General features: G+C 38.2%; 1 protein-coding gene across 1 annotated transcript in view; it reads right to left on the reverse strand.

Annotated features, from left to right (window-relative positions):
• LOC306801196 (complement C4-A-like) overlaps window positions 1–11,610 on the reverse strand; it is a 41,395-nt gene extending 29,785 nt beyond the window's left edge. Inside the window, exons 1-12 of the mRNA XM_079303999.1 lie at window positions 11,475–11,610; window positions 9,807–9,999; window positions 8,603–8,783; window positions 7,870–7,940; window positions 7,493–7,578; window positions 6,755–6,837; window positions 5,589–5,676; window positions 3,135–3,240; window positions 2,836–2,959; window positions 2,400–2,515; window positions 1,624–1,791; window positions 685–882 (exon numbers count right to left, since the gene is read on the reverse strand). Of these exons, the coding sequence (XP_079160125.1) occupies window positions 685–882; window positions 1,624–1,791; window positions 2,400–2,515; window positions 2,836–2,959; window positions 3,135–3,240; window positions 5,589–5,676; window positions 6,755–6,837; window positions 7,493–7,578; window positions 7,870–7,940; window positions 8,603–8,783; window positions 9,807–9,999; window positions 11,475–11,539 (1,479 nt within the window). The 5' untranslated portion in view covers window positions 11,540–11,610. The remainder of the gene's footprint in view (window positions 1–684; window positions 883–1,623; window positions 1,792–2,399; window positions 2,516–2,835; window positions 2,960–3,134; window positions 3,241–5,588; window positions 5,677–6,754; window positions 6,838–7,492; window positions 7,579–7,869; window positions 7,941–8,602; window positions 8,784–9,806; window positions 10,000–11,474) is intronic.
• Between the last annotated feature and the right edge of the window lie 808 nt (window positions 11,611–12,418).

The raw sequence follows: 12,418 nt of genomic DNA on the forward strand, positions 1-12,418 counted from the left end.
TAGGACAAAGAGAAGGATAAGGGGATTAAACACATCTCACATTCAACAGACCAACTCCTGGAATGTATCCACAAACACATTTGTCTCATTCAGCAAAATAAATTCTATGCATTTTTCATGCCCAAAAAAAAAAGGCAAACATATAAAAAATAGCAGGATCACAGAAATAATTTCTGGAAGGGACCTATGGAGATCTCTAGTCCAGGTACTTGCTCTGAGACCACCAGGGTAAGACTAGGTGAGACTAGTGAGGTTTTCTCTTGTTGAGTGTAGAATTTTTCTAAGACTGGAAAATCCCTCAAGTCTCTGGGGAACCTCTTCCAATATTGCACTCATCACTAGTGAATAGTTTTTTCCAAAATCAGTCTTCCAGGACATATTTTTTAACCTTGGTCCCTTGTTATATTTTGTGGCACCACCTAGGACATCTTGTCTCCAGTATGCCTTAATTCCTCTTCAAGGAGTTTTAGGTTGCTGTTAACTCACTCTCAGGCTCTTCACCAAACTGAACAAGCCCAGTTCCCTCAGCCTGTCCTGGTGGGTCAGGTGTGCCAGAACACTGATCCATCATCCCACTTGCCCTTTGCTGGACCCCCTCGGTTTTCCCATGTGTCAACAACCAGGTGAATGTTCCAGGTTGTACAGTTTCTAAAAGAAATCACTGATATGATACTATCTATTTACCATGTAATAGAAGTAGCCAATGTTTCCACTGCCAGATTGATGAATATCAGTCAAGGTGATGGGTAAGGTGTCTCCAGGTGCCACAATGGTGTGTGGGATGCTGATGCTGAGGTAGTTTGGGGAAGCAGACTGGTATCTTTCTGCTCTGATGCTGGCTTCAGGTGATTCTAACCTTTCTTTACCCTCTTCAGCCTTTACCTGTCAGGGAAGAAAACAACAGAGTGAGTAAAGTGCCCCACAGGAGAGTGTATAGTGTCACCAATAATTCATATTTTGTCAGGTTATTTGGAAAATGCTGTGAAGTGAGAGGAGTAGTTGCTGAGACATCATTAGCAGAACCTGGCACAAAACCCCAGATTTTAATTACTTTATTCTCTCACCCCATTTTGCTTCTTGTTGTATTTGCATTTGGTATTTTTCACCCTTGGCTCTTTCTAAATGAGAATCAATAGGTGGAAAATCACAAAGTCATTTTGCATTCAGATGAGTTTTTTTCCCATTTTATATTGTATACATAATTGAGCCCTCTGAGTTGGCAGGTGTAGCCAACTCCCTGCATTGCTCAGGACCTCTTCCTTCACTTTCTTCTCATAATTTTCCATCACTTTGTATGATGATATTCCTTACAGTCCCATTTCTGTCCTTCATGCCAGGCAAATGCACATCCAAAACACAAAAATGCACCACTATAACCAAAGCATGTACTCCGATGTAAAGCAAGGCTCTGATATACAAGGCTGTCCTTCACTTGAGACATGTCTCAGACCCCTGCTCTCTGTAACATATCTTACACTATTTGGACAAGGATCTGCAAGAAATCATGTTCCAACCTCCGTTCTAATTTGATGAAAACTGATCATCTTCACAGTAATTTATAATTGTCTTATGAGCAATTCTCAGTGGGATACTTTTAAACATGGGTGTTTGCATTTTCTTCACCTTTATTTCAAGCGTTTGAGCATCTCTGGGAATGTCAAATGTAATGGAGACCAGACCCTCTCTATTACAGAAGGCAGTCTTCTTCACTGGGGGTTTTCCAGGCAAAGTAACAGAGGCAGTGATAAATAGGAAGGCAGCAGGAGCACCATCAACTGAAGTGGCAGATACCTATTAAAAAAAGAAAAAAAATTTGTCATTTAAAGGAAATCCTATGTTTAAAGTTCCCATGAACAAGAAGCAATTATAATTTATAATTTTCATAAACCGAGAAAAAAATTATAAAACTGTACACACCAACATCCAAAAATTTGAGCTTTGAGAAAAGGGGATAGCAATTGACTCAGACTGGTCTTCAGTTAAGATAAAAATCTGTGAGTACAGATTACAAAATGCCACAGATTTTCACTTAGCATCTATTTCTCCTAGAGATATTTGTCATTAACTGCTATAAGGTAAATGTCTGAGTTAACCTCTTAGTAGAAAAAGTATTCTTGTTTCAATCTTTTGATATGGAGGTGAGGAAGAGATTGTTATGTTTTATAAAACCCTGTAGTGCAACAGTGTACATTGATTTCTAGAACAGAAAATCATTTTCTGTCTGTTCAGGCTCTGAGCATACAGAAATGAGAGAAACCAGACACACAACCAGTAGCTCTGTGTTGGGCCAGTTCTTGAAGGTCTCTGTCCTACAGAGCTGACAGAGGACCAGACAAGGAAAGAGGGCAGAGATAAATGCACTGCTGTGGAGGCAGACAGATAGTCAGAACACTACATACCATAACAGAGAAGGGGGCTCCAGGCACAAAATACTTTTTGGTGTTAGACAGGTCAACAGCATAAGGAGACCTCACAAACTTCACACTGCTGAGCTCCTCTTCCCTCATCTCACCACCTGTTAATATCAAACAGTATGTGATGCTGTGGGTGCACTCACTATGGACTTGCTACCCTGGATATCTAATTTTCTAGAAGATTTTGTTTCCATTTTCAACTACTGGCAAGAATTAATGTTACCTAATGTCATCTTCTGCAATTTGGAACTTGAGCAAGTGCTTTCCATCCAGGATTCTTCTAGTTAATTCCCTACAGCATGAGCAAGCTTTGCAATAAAGATGGATCCAGTGAGACCAGATTCCCCACATAACAGGTTACACCAGAGAAAGATCAATGTGAATCTTGCAGATTGAATCAGCTAAGCCACACTCTACTCACTTGCAGTTTCTACAGTGGTAACAGCAACATATAGATGAAACCCTTCCAGAGTAGAAATACCCTTTCTCAATTTCTCTTCCAAAAGAGGTGTATTTAAAGTAACTCTTCCTTTTCCATTTTGGATCTAAAATGACAGTGAGGAACAAAAAAGAGACAGCCCTTACTGATTTGTTGCCATTAGAAATAAAATAGTTTTGCTTATATCATGACTACAATATTATGGACTTCTAAGTTTCCAGAATTTCTGACAATATTCAGCTTAGGCAGGATAAGTCAGAGTAGTGCCATGGAATACTTACTGATAGCTGTTGCTCCAGGCCTGGAATGAATATTTTGTCCCCATTTTCATCGATTATGCCAAATCGTACATATGCAGCACCTTGAACCTCTTTCCCATAAGAGTGTCTTTGGAAGAAAGAAAAGCAAGGACAGGGATCATTATTTTAATAAAAAGCAAGCACAGGCAAACTGGTCATTTTATGCTGAAAAATATTGGAATATTTGTAGGCATCCCATTTCTAACTAACAGCTTGAAAACAAAATTTAGTCCCACTCTCTCGGAACTCAAACACAAAAACTTTACTGATCTTTGTGCCAAGTGGTGGTTTCAAATGCAAAGACCTTTATAGCAAAAGCCACACTGGTAGAATCATGTGGGCAGACATTATCTGATAAAATTTGCACTAGAGCAATTTTTTTTTAACAAATTAATGAGTTGCACAGAGAAGTCTTGCACAACTCATCCCATTTAGCTTGGATGAACAGCTAATTCCTTTGTACAGCACACCTCATGAGCAGAGCATAGAAAATAAGAGATTAGAGAATTATTTCAGGGACTGCTATGAAATATTTGGTACCTCTGAAGACCTATAGCAGGAAGATCCTACCTGCTGGTATTCTAACACCTGTATTGGGTAGAGTGGACATCCTCTGCCCCAGATCACTCCTACAGATTTAGGCAGTATGGCATAAAGGTCCTCTTATAACTGAAATATTTTCCAGATCTGGCCAGAGCACCCCTTTATAAAGGCCATGGGGAGAGAGTATAGGGCATGTTGTTGCACCTGGCAGATGGCATCTCCCAGCAGCACAGAGTGCAGTGTCCTACATGAGACCCTTCATGGCCATGGTGTTGTCTTTTGCTTGTGGAAATCCTGCTTCACCTCAGTCCTGTAATGGCTTATTTTTGCTTAAACAAAGCCTCTTTCAAATTGACCTGATCAGCAGCACTGATCTATATCAATAAGGCCAGTGGAGAGACAGCTCTTATGAAAAGTGCATTAAATGCCAGAGCTAATAAATGGGAAACAATAGTCAATGACACCAAGTAGCTTCATTACATGCATGGCCAGTTCAGAGAAATAAGTTCAATTATCAGGAATTCCATACGCTGATTTTGATGAAAGTCATTCAGGCCCATGTAGCATCACTAGGACTTTTCCAATCAGAAAAGAAATGCTATCCAGTTTTCCAACACCAATTTTTCTACTTAAATAATTATGATATTAATAAGGAGTCAAATATGCATGAGTTTATAAACTCAAAATAGAGTGCTGCAATAGCACAGACAAAAGTTTAGAAAGGATCAAAATACTAAAGCCAGTGATTTGCAATCACTCCATATCACAATACCAAGTGATCATACTTAAAGCCACTGATTATTCAACAGAACCAAATAAAGAGTTGAAGGTGGTCAAGAGGAGATAAGAAGAACTGAGTTTGTCAAGGTAAGCACAAGGAGGTGGATACAGGTTCTGTTTGATCTCTCAAGGTGTGCTGGGGAATGGAAAGACCAGCATGGTCAAGGACAGCAGGCAGAAATACAACAGTCCTCACTCCTTTGAAACTGAATAGATTTTCCCAATTATGAAAGAAGGCCAGCTGCTTCCACCTGCCTGTTCTCATTTCATAACAGTTATTTCTCTTTAGAAAAAGAAAACGATCCTCAAAGGTATCAAGTTCTGATTTAGTAATTCTCCCAGCAGGCATTTTCTTAGCATTTCCACTCTTACAAAATCTGAAAATTCAACAGCCAATAAAATATTTTTATTAAAAAAATTTTGATGGGTTTAATTTTCATTGCCTGCCTTTCTCAGTTACTCTGTGTTTGATGCCATTCTAGTTCGGTATGGGACCAGGTGTAACTAATTTTCCATTGAGCCCTGCCCTATGATTTGGCCAGTCTGAGGTCTCTGTAGCCATAGCACACCCAGATCAGTGCACTGCTGTGCAGCAATGGGCATGTGATGCTGTGGTGATGGTCATGGAAACAAAGAGTTTCTGCATAAATCATCACTCTCAAACACTAGCTTACTGCTTACAGACTTCACTGTGCTTTGAGAAAAATCCATGCCCAAACTTGAATCCAGCTCTACCTGAATTATGGTATGTAGCACATTGGAGGCTTTAGAATATTTCTAAATGTTTAAACTAAAAAGTATACAAAAACCAAGTGATCCGTTTGCCTGGAACCTTGCTTAGCAACACAGAGGAGAATCCTAAATAGCCACCTTTGCTAGCAAACTGCAATATTCAGAAAATCTTGTTCCAGCTTGATCACCATGACCTAGACTCAGGTAGCACCTGGCACTAATGTCTCAAGTCCATGGTAAAAACAGAGAGTATGTAAGATTAGTCAGATCCAAGTCAAGCCAGAAGCTAGTTAATTGTTAATCACAAGAAAAAGGAAGAAGTCACAAAACCCATATCTGCTTATCTGCCTCCTAAAGCAGCCTGGCTCTGAGCACACCTACTTTGCCTCGATATCAAACACAAAGCTTTCATTCCAGATGTGGTAGTATGGATGGAGTGGGATGAGTTTGACTTCAAAACTTGGAAGTTCTGCATGAGAAAAAGAAGACAAAAAGCTCATGACATGAGTGTTTCAAACATACCTTAAACTCCTGTCCTGGCAACACACACTGAGACAATGCAGTTGCACTGAGGGGATGTTTTAGTTTGAATTAGCAGTGCTCTTCTGCAGCAAATCTACTGATCATTTTCCCTTATTCTGCTTTGCTTCACATAGTGGAGCAGTTTTCAGGCACACAAAATTTTTTTGTTTATAATGAAAATAAGACAGAAGATAAACTCTAGGAGCAGGCTAACTAAACCCACCCTGAAATGGCTAGAGTGTGGATATGAGCTCCTCAGCATCAGCTGTGTCACACTGAACTTGCTCCTACAAAGCCAAGCTTGGAGAGGAGTCAGTAATCTCCACTATTCTGCTACCTCCAACAGCTAAGGCAAATCATTTTGTTAAACTGAGATTTTCACACAATCTCAAGGTTTTCTTTTGTCTTTAAAGGAAAAAAAAAAAACCCAAAACAATGAAACAATAAACCCACATTAATTTTACACGAAGGTATAATTTCAGTGTAAATGAATCAAACCACTTCTTATCCCAAATTGTTACATTTTTACATTTTTGCTTTCTCCAAAGGGCCCTTATTTTCCTTAAAAGATTATTCTTTTTGGATAGGAAAAACTCTAATAAACTTCCAGACTGAATTCAACTAAGACAAAGTGGGCAGCTTTTTTCCCCCTTTTTTTCCCCATCCTAGTCTTCACTGCAAACTTTAGACAGAATTGCAATGACTTCAAAATGGAGCTCATTTCTTTTTTTGTTTCCTGCATTAGAAGAGCTCTTCCAATGTTTTGTTACAAAATGCTAAAAAAGTGTGTAAAAAGTTACTAAACCTGTACAAAAAAAGAGGTGCTTCTTTTTTTAAAAAATATAAGTGGAAGCCACACAAACCCAGAATTTTTCTTCTCTGTATCAGGGATAGCAATGATGCACTGAAACACCATGAAAATTGTCCTTAATGCCTAACTACAGCCAGATTTAACCTCTGCAGGATATTTCCAACACACAGTGATAACTTCTTATATTTATAATGTAAATTTTATAATATCTTACCATATCTTTTAACTTCAAATTCAGCAGAAGCATTGGACATTTCATGTTGATGAAACCAGGCTTTGATTTTCCAAGTTCCAGGCCTAAAGTGCAGATTCAGCAGAATATAGTTAATTACAATTCCTCAGATACTTTATGATGCCAACATATAGATTATCACTGAATTAAAATATTTTCCTTGCTTTATCTCATTATCTAATTAATTAATGGCTTTCGTTTTGCTGGGAGGAGCCAGAAACATATTTTGAAATATCCTGGGAAACACTCAAAATAAGCACGAGGAAGTGCAAGATAACATATTTGCAAACCACTACCTTTGAAAAGTCTGCAAGAACAGAGAACTCATCAAATATTTCCTATAGCTTATCTTCACTGAGATATTAAAATCAACCTAGCATGCCAGAAGACCCTGAATATTAAATAAAAGCTTGACTGTTTGAAATCAGAGATAATTAATGATAATTAATGACAGCCCTTTTAGAAGGGCTCTCTTGGATGAAGCCATATGTTTGAGCAGATACTATACCAGGAGATGTGTTGTTAATTGCAGCATATTAACAGTAAATTCTGGAATCTTTTCTCCAAGATGAGGTGCTTAAAGGTAAAAAGATATTGATCATAGGTTCAATACGTGCCCCATAGTGAAAGAGAGAAAATTTTGAAAGGCAATTAAAGAAATTCAGTGGTTAAAAGTCTTAATCTACAGGGTTTGACACAGAAGGCACAGCAGTAACATACTCAGCAATGTCAGGTATATCAACATGTCCACCGAACACCATGTTTATTTTCTGGTCTGACTTTTTAACCACCATTCCCTTGGAATTCTGTTGGGACAGAAGAAGCAGACATGAAACTATGCACCAGGTATCAAACATTTACATCCAAAAGGTCAAGGTCATATCCTAGTCCCATGGAAGGGAAAATGCTTTGCTTACATTCATATTTTAATAATTCACATGTCATGTGTCTCCATGTTTCTGATACAGTCTAAAAACAACATAGCTATTTCAAATACAGCTTTCTGGGGAGGAATCACAGTTATAGTTCTGCTCTTGGGTTTTTTGTCCAAGTTTTCCATAGCTCCTGTGCTGATGACAATGTTTTTGCATACTTACTAGCACAGCAACTGTAACTGTGTCATGAGTTGGCCTCATAGCATTGTCCAGAATGAAGATCCTGTATCTGACTGTTTAACAGAAGAATAAATACATTCACAAATTTATTTCTGCCCTTTCTAGATACCAATCATTGCAATCTGTAAACTGAGTTACTGAATTTACAATAAAACATTTTCTTTTAGTGAAAAGAAATCTGAGAAATTTAAAAAAATAATTGTATTCTTCCATAGCCTTCCCATGTTACATGACTAGAAAATTTTTCGAAGCAAATTCTGAAAATTACTCAGGGAACTCCATTCACTTTTGTATTCTTTCTGCAGCTGAGGCCTGAAACCAAATTCAAAAACTTTTTTACTTCCCCTTTTGTTAATTAATTCAATTGGTAAGTAACAAAGCAGTAGTGGTCTTAAAGAGTAAAGGTAACTTATTGCTGGTGTTACAAGCAGAATCAGTAGGAGTTTTTTTTTTGGCAGATTTCTCACAGGTTGTTTTTTTTTTTTCCAAAGGAATGTTAGCATTAACCTTTTTGAACAAAAATGGGCAGGTTTTGTCTGTCTCCCTTAAAAGTGACTCTGGTTCTGAAGGTATTTCCACAGGGGTTGCTGCAATGTGCAGAGCAGACCCTGCAGAAGCCCTGACTGCCAGAAAAAAACAGGCTGTTATTGCTTTTTTAATCCTGCCCTTAGCACATCCATATTCAGCACCTGAAGAGCAGCATTTGTATTTTAACCTTGGGAACTTGGTGTGTATATGGGCTTATCTGTCTGGATAAAGATGTAGCCTTTCTTGGAGGACAGGAGGATGCGAGTGCTCTTGGCAGTCGGATGAAGCTCCTTGCTCTCAGTGACCAGCAGAACATATGGCAGATTACTCTTCTTGAACAGGTTCTGCTGCACAGCCCCTGGCTTGATCTGAAGAGAATAAAAGGGAAAACCCCACAGAGTCAGAGATGGTCCTGGTAACTCTGGGACCACATAACTGAGGCCCTACAACAGCTGAAGTGCTTCAAAAATCTTATTAGCATCATTCAGCAGAAGATTCACAATTACATCTTTCTTACTGGGTGTTATGTCTTTCTTACTAGGTGAATATTTCTTTTCAAGTAGAAATGCTCTGTAATACTTTCTAATCCTCCATTTTCCACCACAGAAATACAGTTTCTTCTGTCCAGTGTCAATAACTCCAGGCAGGAAGGAGACTTGCCTGTTGATTTCCATTTACCACATATGTAGTGTAATCCCTATTTATGCTAAAACCTTGGTTATGAGATTGCTGATTTTCTTCATGCAGTTTAATGTGATGTTTCTAAACATCACCCTCAACAGGAACCTGATTTGAAAGCTCAGCTGCTGGCTTTGGGAGCAACCAACCAGAGAGAAATTGAATATTGCTGTGTGCCTTTTTTCCCCAACCAAATAGCCCAAATTAGTGCTACTGAATCCTGCCAGACTTCAAAGAATCATGCCAGAAGCAAATGATGCAAAGTAGAATGTAAAGAATTAATCAACCAAAATATCTTCAGAAAGAACACAGGCTTTGGGCTGAGAGACTACATTTTTAAAGGTTTTTCCTGTATTATAAAATGCCCAGTAGTAAGCCAAGGGCATTAATGCAGTCACAGTTTAAGTGAGGCAGAAAACCCAACAATAATAAAACAATTAAATGTGTTCAAATTAAATTTCATTTATCACCATGTGACAAAATCTTGTGCTTGTTATATGGGCACAAAAGAATGTTGACAATCACCACTGAAATTACATTAGGCACTGTTTTATTGGCTGGTTGGGTGAATAGGTTGCTGCTGTCACTGGAATTGGTTTTGTCACGCGTCTCTCGGGATCACTGTTGTCTTGGTTCCAGCCTATTCCAAGTAGAGTTTATGTGCTTTTATCACCAAATATAAAAAATTTAAACCACTGTAATGACAGACTCACCATCATTTTTTTCATCTCTTGGTAGCCATTATTTTGATTCAGGTTAAAGTAGATCTTCTCTGATAGGAGCTGATTTTTTATCTCATCTTTGAAGTATGCAGTAACTTGCACAGGGCTCTGTGCCCCATGGACTTGAACTGTTATTGTCTCATGTGTGCCCAAATGCACCACATTTGGGGCAGTAATAAGAAATCTAAAACAACAGAAAAACAGATTGTCCAGTATGTTCAATGAATGCTCAAACAATATGAATTTTAAAGATGAAACAGGCTCTCATGAAATAGCTGAGCTTGGGACTTGTGGAGACCACCTAATGCATCACCCTTGTCAACCAGAGTAGAGGTTAAAAGGATATAATTTTCTATGACTGATCTCCAGATTCTGAACTGTCCCATTAAAGTCCTGTAAAACATCAAACACTATACATAGACAAGAAAAAAACCTGCAATATGTCCCAGCAACTACCAATGCAATTTATAACCTGGTGTAACTCAGAGAAAGCTCTATAAACTCAAATTTCTGAAACAGGACGAGGCCATGCATTGAAAGACAAAGAATACATATTCATAAATACACAATTAATGTTACAAAGTTATGTATCTTCATGTACTAGCACCTACATTATGCCAGTTTATGCTTTAATGGGCTGGGGGTACCCATTCCCTATATAATCATATGTATGGGGCTACAGGTAGCTGATCATCCTTGCAATATCACTGTGAAATGTTGGAAATGAGAGATCACAGAAGGTAAGAACACATCCCTGGAGTGGCTGAATTAGAGGCTAAACTGACTGGGATTTTTTTTCCTCTTTATTATTTGCCTTCATTCCTAACCCTGCTCTCATGTTTCTTAATAATTGATTTCCACGATCTTCAAAATGTAGATCATTATACTTGCTCTCATTTTTTCAAAGTCTCTTTTATATATAAAAAAAAAATTAAAAATCAGAGAATTGTGTGAAGAGCCAAGTCCTGTCTCTTCACCTATGATATCACATAGAGAAAGAACAGTTCTGAACTCTAGACAGGTGTTTTTTGATAATGATTATTCTGCAGAAAAATTCTAAAATGAAAGGTGTGATTCTGCTGTTATCAGAATGGGTTGGTTGAACTCTCTTTTTTATTTTATGAAGAAAAAGTTTTCTCTTTCTTAAGTGTATAAAATGAAAGGTGGGGTATTAGAAAAAGAGAATAAAGCCGATATTTAATTTCATTCACTTGGAATCTGTTGGCTCAAGCAAAAGGTGACACTAGACCTGGATTATATGCAAATCTCCACTGAAAGAGAGGATAAATACAGAATAATAAAGGTCTGCCAGAAGTAAAACCTTTGCTTTCTATAATGTATAAATCAATTGTAGAGCTTTTTTCCCCCAAGATTTTTCAATCCAGTAAATGCAACAAACAGTAGATGAGCAAACAGCAATAAGTGAGTGAACAGCATGGTTTAGCAGTACATTTTTAATTAATGGTTCCTGAGAGAAGATTTCCTCCTTAAAAGGGTAGTTTTAAGCGTTTTACTTATTACCTATTTAAGATTACACAAATTTTCAGGAGTCCAAGAAACTGGCTTTTATGATTGTCTAGCGAGAGAGAGAGAATATTTCATACCTTCACTTTCAAGAGATTTATTAGGATTGAAGAATATGCAATAAAATATACTTACGATGGTGCTTGTTCTGTATTGGACAGCAGCAAGCAAAAGCTCATCAACAGTACCAGCCTTTCCATTGGAGCACTCTACAGCATCTGCAAAACAGAAGCACCAAAGAGCCACCATCAATCCAGGTGCTGGCTGTAGGAAATGGGCCGACAGAACATTGCAGCAAATAATGTTGCCTATCCTGGTTATTTATTAATAACTTGCAAAATTGTGCAAGCAATAGTGATGGACATGCTGGTGGTGCACACAGCAATACCCCAGGGAGAAACATTCTGCACTAAGTCACAATTTTATATTTTATTGTTCATCCATTCTCTCCCAGCTTCAATGTTTTCACATGATAGCAGCTAAAACTCAAGTGCAGAGAGATTTCACAAATACTGCAAAGGCATCCCAAAATCAAACAAGACACTGTAGCTTAAAGAATGGTTGTAGGGTGACAGGTTCCTTCTCCAAACCTTCATTTAACCATAGGCATCTCTGTGGTCCAGCAAAGATGAAAGAAAGTTCCTTCTGTTTAGACAGCATCAAAGGAACTGTGCTGGAAATCCACCTGTACAGCTCAGTCTCAGTCTGTTATGTTTGCAGGCATTTATTGACTTCATTGAAAATGAAATTGATGCCTCTGTCTGAGCTACTCAGCCCAATTTTCCCTCATGCCCAAGACACTGGGCTTTTCCAGAGGGTAATTAGTCTCTTCTTACCATAAACATGTAAGATGAATCATCAGCTGAAGGCATTCCAGACTGCACGAAACACATCTTAAAAGGTAGGATACTGATAAACAGGGGAGAAAGCCCATTTGAAGGATAACCATTTGTACAAGAACCAATTTTTGATCAAAGGTAAATGAAAGAACTGAAACCCTCATCAGGTCTCATTTTTGCAAACTTTTACTGCTCTGTTGTCTCCCAAACACAATTCTGTTGACTCATGAAAATGGAAAC

Source organism: Erithacus rubecula (assembly GCF_903797595.1).
Source record: "Erithacus rubecula genome assembly, chromosome: 1".
NCBI classification, from domain to species: Eukaryota; Metazoa; Chordata; class Aves; order Passeriformes; family Muscicapidae; genus Erithacus; species Erithacus rubecula.